Consider the following 12,360-nt stretch of genomic DNA (forward strand, 5'->3'; position numbering starts at 1 on the left):
GGTTGTGCTCAACCACTTCTCTGGAAGACTCTAGAGCAATATACTGACTATTTCCTAAACAGGGCAGATAAATCCTAGTGTTGCTTACATCAATAAACAAAAGAACTCCAGATCGTTAAAAGCAAACAACTATTTTTAGCCACCAGCCACCTGGTTTGTTGGGAGACCACATCTTCTGTATTCCTAAATACTTGTACTGAAATTATGATACTATGGAAATAAAAGTGACAAGTGGTTCAATGGAGTCCACAGGTATCTATTTAGTGCATCATTTTACACATCCGTTCCCTAGTCATTGCATCTGTCCGAGTTTCCAACTATAAAACTATGTATCATTTTAGATATTCAGAGCTAAGAGTAAATTACTGTTTTTTCCCCCTGCTGTTATTAGATTCTAATTTTCAGTGGCTTCACTGAGTCCACCTGTGTCAGCAGATTACATTAGATTGGAAATCAAAACCTTCATTAAGCTGTATAAGGTGCAGTCTGGTTGATTAATACTCTGAAGAAACTGTTTTCAAGGAATCCTAGATATGAACATAAAACATAACTTTTGGAGCAGAAGTGGACAGAAATGCATGGAAGAAAATACATGTATTTTCATACTCATGTAACATATTCACCAAAAACAGAAATGGAAAGAAACCCCTATGCTTTCACTATTTCATATGGGTTTGATACCAGAATTAGGATATGCATTGGAGATAACACAATTTCATCTAAAATAAATTCTGTACAGCAGTAAAACTGATCAGCACCCTTATTTACTACATACTTCTAGATTGTTTAGCAAACAGATGACTACAGAACCACAAAGTTCAAGTATTTTAAATTTCTAATTGAACAAATCTCGCTAAGTATTTCAGACTTGCAAAATCTTGTCACTTGATTTGCAAAAGTCCAAACAGTCTTCTCTTCCTCCGAGATAAGACACAAGAATGTAACGACAAGCACTAACGCAAAGCAAATTGTACTGTAAACACAACACATTCAAAGGGATCCGTTACTTAAGAGGCTGAAAACAAAAACCAGATACCTTCAACAATGTATCATGCTTCTGTAGACAACACAAATTTTTCTAACAGAAACCTGTTTTCTTTCACACCCAAAGTGAAAAGGTTCAAAAGCTGTAAATTCACTTCATAATTTCTACTGTGGTTGTAAACCACTTCTAGTAAGTTCTAACATTAAAACTTAAAATTCTCTTTTCAGTGCCACAGTTGTCCTACACTGAACAAATGTGGGCTACTGCACTTCCAACTAAGCTGTAAAAATAACACCAGTGGTGAAAAAAGACTCGCATTTTTCCTTTTACCTGTGCCACTTGCAACATCCAGGACTGAACAGAAAGGTACAAAGCTGGCTTAACCTTACAACATTTAGCCACTGAAATATGAGCATGACCAAATCATGGTACATGTTTGTTTATTAGTGCTCATTAGTGCAGACAGAAACGTGGAAAAATCACGTTTTCTCCCTAAATATATATACACAGTGTCTCTGTATGAAATGTATGTAACGTACATATAAAAGAAAGAAAGTTATTGGAATGTCATCTAATGGTTATATTCTTTCTCTGAAAGGTGCCCATTCTTTCCAGACACCAAACGTTCAGAAAACAGGTCAATATACATGGCTTAGACCCATATACTTATCGAGAATGAACTGAAATGCCATGAAGTGTTAAGACATCATCTTGCACAAACACTTAAATATTCATCTTTATAACATATCATAGATAAGTCCTTACTTCCCACAGAATTTCATTTTATGTGTTCAAAACAAAGAACTAAAGGAGGTTTTAAATGGGAACATGACTCACAAAAAATAGCCAACATACGTAATTGCACCTTAAAACCAAATCAACCACACCATCCTCTTAAGACTGCTGTATCTACCAAAGGGTAGCGAGAGAAGGAGCTGGCTTATGGGATCAGCTCAGAGCCAGCTGTGAGCATGGTAGAACATTTAACATCATCTGCTCTTCAGTAGGTATGTCTACTAGATATAGTGTATATAGTACATACTAGATATCTACTAGTAGATATGGCTATGCAAGAGTAAAGATTAATTGAAATCCCTGTGAACAAAACACTTCCTGAATGATCAGACAAACATGTTTAAATCAGACTAAATTGCTAGACTTCCGAGGCTGATAGCACCTCAAGGAAAACAGACGAGGTCCCACTTACACCATTGTCCGACATGGTATTACAACTCCACACCTGGAGTTGCCTTGGGGCCCAATAACTGCCAGCTTAGGAGCAATAACAGTGCTAGCAGAGCTTTCACTAGAATGCTACTGCTTGCACATTTAAGGTAAGAGAATAAACTATCTTTAATGCACAGAATTTTGATATTACACAATTAGACTAGCAGCCTCATTAGATAGCTGGTGTAATAGATAGGTTTTATAATGGACATGTGATGAGGCCACAGTAGAGGAAATCCTCCCAAAATCTCGGCACCAAAAAAAATTCCCAAACTATATTGGAGAAGGATAAGATCCTCAGGACACCTAGCTTACTGCTTTGTAACTGTTCATGTAAAATGGCATGGCATGCTGTACGTGACAACCACCAACTTCCAGAACACCAGCAGAAAGCACATCTAATGTACACAAAGGTTTTCTAACTCAATGAAATATGGTAATTTATTTAAAAAAAAAAAAAAGCCTAACTTTTCCTGAACACAGGCTACGGGATGCTGTAATAGCCAGGCTAGTAACATAGGTAATCCATATATCGTAAGAATTTTTCATCCCCAGTTAATCTGTAATGGACGCATCACTTGGTAGTTCTGAACCTAATATACTCCCCAAACACCACACTAGTTTGTATACTACTTTCTTATTCAAGCTAATACATTTGCCTTTAAACAAATCAAAATCTGCTTAAATGGAACTGTGTTTGGGTCAATAGCACCGTCTTTTAAATAGTTTACAACTTCTTCTCACCATTTAACCCAGAGCTGGGTGCAGGGACAGATGCAGCATCAGGACACAAAAGCCCAAGTCTCACAACCCAAGACAAAATCCAAAAACCTGAAGTGCCAGCAAGGTAATACATCTTGGAGAAAAAGCAATCCACATAACAAGCTCTTTTAAAAGAAAAATGATTGTATTATCCAAAGAAGGGACGAGGGGAAGAGAGGTTAGACAGCAGCATGTCTTCTCTGACCTGTGGTGGGCATTTTATTCTTGCCAAGGCTACCCATTTTATGAGGTCTGTCAACTGCAATATTGCATTCTCCTTCATCACCTCACGATTTTTAGGAAAATAGGCCAGAGATCTCTACCGCTGTTCCAAGTCATTGACAGGCAACAAGCGACTGATACTCTTCAGTCTACAGGGCTCCAGCCAACAGGGCTGCCAGGCTAGCCCACAGTAGTTCACGATCCTGATTGATTATTTGATCTCATAAAACACAAGGGACACTAGCTGCATAATGGAGAGAATGCCAGTCTAACTTTTAAGAGAAGCTTAAATGTTTTCTTTTCCCAGACGTAAACCAACACTGCATGACTGTCAATCCTGGATACGAGGCAGCAGCACCAGTAACCTGATTGCTTGCATCGTGACACATTTACCCACATCGAACCACCTTTTCTCTTTCCCTCTAGGAAGGGAGTTTTTAGACAGAACACAGAAACCGTTAAGAGAAAGAAAGGATGATAGTTGAGTGAAACTTATCTTACAGTACAGGAAAACAAAGGACAGATTGTTTCATTTTTTTAACCGGTGTGTTTAAGTTTAGGTTTTTAGACTGCATTTAGAAATCTGAGGTTTGACTTCTGGAAAATGCTGAGACAAGACATACTGCTACGTTCAGTGTAAAACTTTGAAAATAAGCCTCTCATTTAAAGTTTGTTCTTAGACAAAGTTAGGTACCAATGAAAAAAAATAAAAAACCAACAGCGAAAGTGATCTTTAGTTTGTTGTGTTTTTTTCCAAGAGAATAGATTAAGATGACCCCAGCTAAGGCTAACAGGATAACTAAATTGTTCACAAGTCCCCCAGTTCTCATTCTTCAGTTATTAGGTCATTTACTTTAGCAGAAAGAGTCTCACGCTTTTTAGAAGTGTGGACAAAAAGTTGCAAGACCCAAGGTAACAAAGACAGAAACTCCTAGCCTTAATGTTCTGCCAGGAGAGAATGCCTTTTCTTACTTAGTACTCTGGTGAAAAACACTTTTTCTGACCTATTTTTTCTCTGAGAACACCAGAGTTTCAAGCATTCACCCAAAGTAACCATTTAGCTTTGAGGGGGGGTGTGGTGGAGCAGCTCCAGGGAGAAACGGTCGCAAGCAAAAAGTTCCTCTTTGGGTTTCCTGGCAGTTCTGCGTGCTGCTGAACTTTTGTTTGGCCAAAAGATGGAAGCTGTCATTTGATGCAAACATTGCACTCTAAGTGGAAGCAAGGCACAGCAATCACTGCAGCCACTCTGACAAAAGCAGAGTGGAGAAAGAGTGAAAACTGTACTCAAGGAACTAACATGTTTTTAATGCTTTACTCAGCTCCTGAATCCAAGTAACAGAAAGAAGGGATTTAAGTCATCTCATAAAGCTCTATAAAAAAATAATTGAGAATGAAAGAAGATGAAGCCAGACTCGCTGGGTAAACAAGTGAGCCTTGACCTAATACTGCAACCTGCCTCATCCTCTGTTATGTTAAAAAGAAAAAAAGAAGTCCCATTTAACTGTTTCTTAATGGCATATTATACTATAATGTCTTAGTAAAAGAAACTGACATTTCTAGCAAATTCTAATTCCTGGCATTTCACGTGAGTAAAACCATCCTTTGGGAAACTAATCTCCTTTGCAAATTCATGAATTTCAAAGTAAAACTGGAGCTAACATCTTAATTTGCAATATGCAAAGGATAGGATCATATTTTACAGCAGCACTTTTTCTTTTTTACAAATATAGTTTTGCTTATATAGTTTTGCTTATTTGCAGGAGCATGCAGAGAAGAAAGGCTTCAAAATTATGAATTATCCTAATTATAAAAGCTTTGCACCTTTTTGTATTGCAAGCCAGCCATAAAAATTACTGAATTATTCCAAACAATATATACAAAAGATACAACAAAGCCAGAGCAGTGACGTTTACTCTTGCAACAAAGCCAGTAAGAAACATGATATGAAAACATGCATTTATGAGACATACTAGACAGAAAGCGTGAGGTATTGTAGAGAAATGGAATGGGACACTTACACAGTGGCTCTCTCTCAGGGGGTCCTGATGGTTACTATGTTCTTAAACCATCTAGACAGAATAGCAGGCTGGGCAGAAGGGAGCCACATACAATCCACCAGATGACAATGCTACACAGTGTAGACACCAGCATAGCTAGGAGCCATCTAAAAAAGGGGTTGGAGGGGGAGGAAAAGATGAACAAAAATTCAAAAGCAAAAGCTATCGGTGCATTTTAGCTTCTTTCAAGTTCTTCAAAAGCATATTGCTCTATAACCTTTGCCAAGCATTTTCTTACTTTCTATGACTGTAACAATCCATGCAACGATAAATTGCCAAATGTAGTATCCACATGTTGCTGGAATCAAAACAAATTTTCTGAAATCCTCACTACAGTCATCTATTCCAAAGAAAGTCTATACCACTTTTTCAAAAATAAGCGTATGCTGGAACAGTACACCTCTGACCACTTGCTGCCATCTCTTCTGCAGTTTGATCAGCCTGTATTCATACACCCTACTTGACAATCACGTATTTTAACACTAAAACGGTAGATCAGATCAGTTTGTAGGAACAAACAACTTACGTACACATGGAGATGATGGGGTATATTCTGTTTTCAAAGTAGCAAAAGCTAATTCATAATCCTTTGCCAAAGGTGCAGAACATTGCTAATTAGAAAATTGTACACAAAGTATCCATTCATCAAACATACAGAGTTTATACAACCAACTTAACAAACATTAACAAATGTTATACACAAATGCCTTGCGACTTAAACATAAGCAATGCATCTAGCTCTCAAAGACTGTAGTTGTCCCAGCTTCTGGTGCTCTTATTTTGCCTTTTTTTTTTTTTTTCTTTTCTGTGAAATAAACCTATATATTAGAAACTTCTTTCTGTTTGCTTAAAGTTAATCAATTTCACTGCAAGATTAATTGTTTTTAACAGTCTGAACTAAAAGGGAAAAAGACTGACACCTCTCCTAGTATGGAAGACTTCTGCTTCCGGTAAGGCAGCTAAATATTCCTAGTGATATTTTGATTTAACAATAGCAACACAAAGAATTTAAGAAGTTATACATTCATTTTTCACCAACCTATTTCAATACAAGCTGCAAACCATACAAATAACTTAGGGGAACAGGAGGAGGGAAATTCCAACTCCCTGTGCCACAATGCACACTATAAAAAACAACTATAAGCTCTAGATCAATTATTTTAATGCTACAGAAGTAAAAGCTAACTAGTTTTAATTAGAGCAGTCATGTTGCACAATGCTTCATGAATGGAATAATACTTTAATAGTTGATAAGCTTTCTGCATATTAAGTAAGACAATGGCTCTGAACAGATTATCATACAGTCTACATTCAATCTACGGAACATACAATAAACAAGATCTTTCACAACCTTTATTACGTGACTTAAAGTACCTTTTATGAAAAAATAGTATGAAGCAGAAACTAAGGCTCCATGTGTCTTAGAAACTGATGTGCAAGGTAGCCGTTTTTTACTGTCCTATTTGAGGTAACTGAGGTGATGTGCTTTGGGGTTTTTTTAATGTCAATTGGGTACGGGCTTTGTTCTGAACCTGTTGTTTCTTCTACGATTGCCCGTGTAAACAATGAGCATGAATAAAGGAGAATCTTTTAAAACAAAGGCAGAATTCACATACAGCAATGTGTGACGGTTTTGAAAGACATACTGCTTTACCTTCAGCACATTCTTAGTATGTACCTCTCACTTTTTCAAGAAGTCTGATGACACTGTTTGGTCTTAAAAAAAAACAATTAAAAAATTTTAAAAAAAAGGCCAGCAGCTAGCAGCAGCATCCCCTACAGAAAGACAGCACAACAAAAGCCAAGTTGCATTTGGTCTGTGACTCTGGTTCTGCATTACTGGCAAAAATCTGACAGCCAGGGATCACCATTTCTTTCCTTGCAATCAAATGAGATACAGGTATGTCTTGCAAGTCTTGCATTCTCTTGTTGTTTAGTTAAGGACAGACAGACAGTTTTTCTACTTACAGTTGCTACAAGCTACAACAGATGCAATGGTGACTACAGACTTTCTTCTACAGGCGGTGTTTCAGTACTTGTCTAAAATAAAGAGACTAGCATACCAGGTTCCCTGACAGAAGTGCGCTCCTTTTGAATTTATTTACTGAAATAGTGCTACTCCCTGCCTTCCGGATCTACCAGCTGTTGTCCAAAAGCCCACTGGATTTAGGGAAAGTTCCTCTCCAAGGAAGAGGAAATGAAAGGAAGCTAAACATTCTTTCAACTCTTCCTAGGTAGCTGACTTTACTTCAAAAAACGCTTACTTTATTTCAGCCAATCAAACACCACCAAACGGAGTCAGGCTCTCCCATTTTTATACTACGACAGGAAACACAAGGGAACATCTGTGATTAAACTAGAAGCAAAGCACTCCGAAATACTATGGGAGCTTGTAAAGCACAGACTACTGGGATCAGAAACAATGCAGAAAACAAAGAACTGCATTACTCAATTTCTAAACCAAGTTGTCCAGCCTCCTTTGCGCTCTCCAAGCCTTCAGAGAAATGATAAATCTCATGCTTGTTTTAAATGAGTAAAAGCAGCCTTGGCAACAGACCTTTGGGGGCAAAGGGAAGTATGCTTAAAGAAGAGGACAAAAGTATTTCTTGCATTTGTACATTCAGGAACTGACTTACGTTAGCGGTGATGCAGTTGGAGATTTTGTCTGCCTTCTACTTTTCAGAGCACGAAGCTTATCCCCTTGTGTTACACAGTTTGTTTCATCTTCATCACTGTACTGGATAAGCGGAGGCGGGGAAGGGATAAACCACAATTAAAATATAGACACTTACACACTTAAGAATTAACCTTATCTTAAATGTTAAAATTAGAATTATCGCACCAGAAAAGTTTGTCAGCATAAAATCAAAGAAAAAATTCACTTGCATAAATACAATTCTGTTCTTTCCAGTTTCCTGTTTGCTGCTATTAAACCTGTCAGCCATTGAGTGGTGTCATGAATTACATGCATCAAAATTCTGTCTACCTTTAAAACAGTGGAAACATATTATCAAGTCTTTGCTTAGGTACAGCACAATTTTCACTCAAGTACATCATTTCCCTCCTTCACTTGCCTTCTTAAAACAGCAGTACAGTTTTTTTAAAAGGCAGCATCAAAAGGCATTATAGAAGTTGCGGTTACTTAGAAACTAAAAAGAGCAAAAAACCTTTCATCTCTGCCCTCTAATAGATAATCCAAAACAAAATCACAGTGGTTTTGATTGCAAATTGTAAGTACTTTTTTTGTTCTAATATCTACCTAATTATTAGGTAGTATGATAAGGATGCTCCTACTTCACCTGTGTACTGCACTTCATTTTTCATACTTGCTGTCCATAAATCCCGCCCCCCCATCTCTTGATACAAAAAGGGGAAACAGAAAAGAATCTGATAAATGGTTTTACTGTACCCACAGGTTTGTTCAGAACCTGACAGATTCTCAACAGCAGTTACAACTTTTACAAGAGCACGAGGTTCAGATGGTTACCAGTTCAATGTCCTTTCGGCTCATTCTCCTGTTTCTTGTGTCATTAATTGAAATATCATCTACTCCTGAGAGAATTCTTGTTACAGCAATTTTACGGTTTCCTTTCAACTTTGCACGGAAAATGTCTCCTTCTGTCCAAAGTTCTGCCTGTTTGCTATCATAACATGGGAAAAAAGCCCAAAACACAACAAATCAACACCAAAGATTATGAAGCGTACAATAAAAGAAGACATCTAGATGTATTTTTGAAATCATTTATAGTCAATCTACTTACTCCATCAGGAAGTGTTGTTGTGGTCCAATCACTGAACCAGGTCTATTTATTCTAATCCAGGCAATAGTTTCTGCAGCTGTCATGCGATAATGCTTCATAATGTAACAGGCAATAAGTGTACCAGTTCGTCCAAGACCAGCTGTGTAAGATGAAAGAATGGCTTCTTTTATATACCCATCTTCATCTGGAATCTGCTGTAGCTACAGACATTGTTACTTGGACAAATAGTTACTTGTCTAATTTACTAAACAAGCCTGATCTTAATCAAACTTGGTAAGTGCAACTCATCTTTTGAATTTTTTTTTTCCATATACAAGGTTGCTACACATGATTCACATGTTTTTTGAGTGAGGTAACCTTCCAAATCCATCAACTTTACAAATATCTGTAAGTCTATCTACCTATGAATACATATATAGGAATAAGAATGTTTTTATGCATGGGATAAAACAGCTGTCTTTTTTCAAAAACTCTCAAAGCACCTCTTGCAAATTGATCATACATTGCACAGAAACCAGTTGCTCTTCCAACCCCTTGTCTAACTGATCTCTTACTTCAGTTCCCAAGGAAAAGACAAATTTTGCAAAAAGCAAGTCTGGGTATTACCCGACACAGGCAAAATGTACTCCAGAATGAGGAAAGTTCTTTGCAAAGGCCCTCAAGACAGTTCTATTTACCTTGGGAAACATGAGAAGGAAAGGAGGACAGCTCCAGCTAAGTGGCTCCTCTCCTCAATCGCTTGCTGTAAATGCCAAACCACACATCACCTTCTCCCATTTCACAAGAGACTAATCAACACCAGTGTAAAATCTTCAGTACAGCCCAATAACCAAGACAATCACCCAGCACTTTCCATGCCTTGACCAGCTTTAAGAACAAGCTACAGCATTCTACTCTTTTCTCAAGAGTACGAGCAGATTGAGGAACATGAGATAGTCTAGACACCATTAGGATGATAAAATATCAAAAAAAATCTTAATTTGAATGAAAACAAAGCCTTGTAACCCTGATACTCAATATTCAAGCATAATCAATTAAGCAGATTTATCAGCTCAGTGGAGTGTAAGAGTATGTACTTCCTTCACAACAGTCAAGATGATGTTTTTACCAATTCTTCTACTTCACAGTATAACCCTGTTAAACATGAAGCAAATGGATGGCAGATCCAGGAGCAAAAATGCAGTCTTTGCAGGTCCCACGCAAATGGGTTAAGAAACCGCCATTCTCCTTCAACCACAGCATTATCAGGTATCCTAGTGAGGCAAAGTGTCGTGAACAAACGTCTGGTCCACTATTAAAGATGGTGTGGGAAGGGAAACATAGTTCCTCCAGAACCACAGAAAACTGTATTTTTATACTAGCTGCATTGGGCATGCTCTAGTAAATCTTTTCCTTGGCAGATTAATTCTGGAGGAATAGATATTCAGAGCATGCCCCATGTAGCTAGTATAAAGGATTTCTGATGGATAAAGATTTCTGTGGTTCTGGAAGAACACTCATACTTTATGAGGAATCTCCTCAAAAAGCTGCATTGGTATTTTCAGAAGTTTATGACTTAGTATAATTAACCGTGCATTTTCAGAAAAATCTATAAACCTTGCCAGGACTTCAAGTTCCAGCTCAAAAACATCCTTTGAAATTAATGCTTTCTAGCAGAAAAAGCTGTTAATATTGGCAAGCTCACTTTCCCCATTCTTGGAAACAGCTGGGAAGATTTTTCTGGAGCTTAAAAATGTAAAAGATGAAGTGCAGAACAGAAGCTTAGAAAGAATTTGTATGGAAAAGCTGCAGTTTGGCAGACATATTGATAGCTAGATATAATGGAATTATAATGCAAAATACCTCAGGAACTCTAACTATAAGCATCACTTGTAATATGAATTGTTTTTACACTATACCTTTGCAATGAACAGCTATAACACCTTCAGCATTTTCACAAATATTTAGAAATGTTTTAACTATAGTATCGCTAGGTGTGCTTCCATCAGCGAAGAAGAGGTCAAAATGCTCAAATCCAGCATCTGTAAATCGTTTGGCATCATACAGTTTTTTGTTGAGGCGTATTATAGTGGTGACCTTATGTTTCCTGAAGTACGGGAAATAAGCCTCTGGAGCATGGTGGGGATAGCCTATTTGAAAAAAAGAAGGGAAAAACAGAGGAGGAGAGTAAGGCTCAAACTGCAGAAATAAACAATGACTCAAAAACAAGAGATACAAAAAACTTCAAAATAGAACTCATGTTCAACATAAAGAAACAGACTAACCGAAAATGGAATTTTAACATAATCACCTAGGTAAGATACAATTAAACCAAGCATTAAAATTTTACTGCCAGGGTTCTTATAAAAGAAAAAGAGCCAAGGAAAAAAACACACTGTTCGAGGAACAATTTTTAAAGCTTGTTCTTACTGATAACAATCAACTAAGAAAGCAGTGGGCTTGTGTCCCCCACCTCCTCTTTTAAGCATACCATTTTCAATTTTACTTCTTGAATGAGGTCCACTGAAGGCAATGAATTTGTTTGGTATTATCCAGTTAAAATCTCCATTTTCTGCTCTCTGTCAAGAGAAAATGCTTGGTTTATCATTATCCCTGTATTTTCAAGCTTTTCCTTATTGTTTCAAAACACATGCTAGATAGAAGTGATGTACAATTTTTGCCAAAGGAAGTTATGTTAGTCGCCTGCTCTCTTTTGCATCGGGAAGATGCCAGATGCTCTCAACCTCACTTTTCTTGACCGTGTTCTCCTCTTTGTTTCTAAATTAGTTTTAGAACAACACAACTGATACCCTTCAGATGAAAGGCAGCTTCCAATTTTTAGTTTTTTATAGGTTTCAAAATTACGACCTTGGCCTTATCTCTGTTCACAATTTAAATCATGGTTTTTTAGATTCTAAAAGCACTTAATTTTCTCTTTACAGATAACTGGCAGCTTTTCATTTCTGAGACTGCATATAGTCAGGAGTTGCAGTCCTTCATTGTCACATTCGTTTCCCAAGCCCCAAAGTGAATTTTATAGGCTTGGATTTTCACAGCCCTGTTTCCTTCTTTACCTCAAAGAATGTTATTACACCTTTGCCATGTATTCACAGATACACACTTCAATTGCTCTCCAGAATTCAGTTAGACTTGGACTTGTACGCCCTCGAGTTTCTCATCAAGACTGCTCAAGAATATGCATGACCGCTAACAGTGGCCAAATTGCCACTCCACAATCATCTTCCAGGGCTTTAATAATAATGGAAAAAAGTATTTCTTTCCATTTTGGTTTCTGCTTTCCCCCCATGTTTGAGGCTGACTATGCTTAAATCTAGATTTTAATATTTTCTCTCTGATCACACACCTT

The 12,360-nt window shown here is 37.4% G+C and overlaps 1 protein-coding gene across 11 annotated transcripts in view; it reads right to left on the reverse strand.

Moving 5' to 3' along the window:
• Positions 1-12,360, reverse strand: part of CDC14B (cell division cycle 14B) — a 54,481-nt gene that overhangs the window by 15,145 nt on the left and 26,976 nt on the right. For 5 of the 11 annotated variants that reach the window (XR_012584856.1, XR_012584857.1, XM_074569318.1 and 2 more), the window contains exons 8-13: positions 11,485-11,572; positions 10,913-11,143; positions 9,015-9,153; positions 8,741-8,894; positions 7,890-7,990; positions 5,215-5,360 (exon numbers count right to left, since the gene is read on the reverse strand). Coding sequence is in view for 9 of the 11 variants with exons in the window: in XM_074569318.1 (XP_074425419.1) it covers positions 5,249-5,360; positions 7,890-7,990; positions 8,741-8,894; positions 9,015-9,153; positions 10,913-11,143; positions 11,485-11,572 (825 nt within the window). In the remaining 2 variants the exon portion in view is untranslated. Of the gene's footprint in view, positions 1-5,214; positions 5,361-6,777; positions 6,970-7,889; positions 7,991-8,740; positions 8,895-9,014; positions 9,154-10,912; positions 11,144-11,484; positions 11,573-12,360 lie in introns of those variants that run through there. The other 6 variants (XM_074569314.1, XM_074569322.1, XM_074569321.1 and 3 more) reach the window with 2 other exon arrangements.

Source organism: Larus michahellis, chromosome Z (genome assembly GCF_964199755.1).
Source record: "Larus michahellis chromosome Z, bLarMic1.1, whole genome shotgun sequence".
In the NCBI taxonomy this organism is placed as follows: Eukaryota; Metazoa; Chordata; class Aves; order Charadriiformes; family Laridae; genus Larus; species Larus michahellis.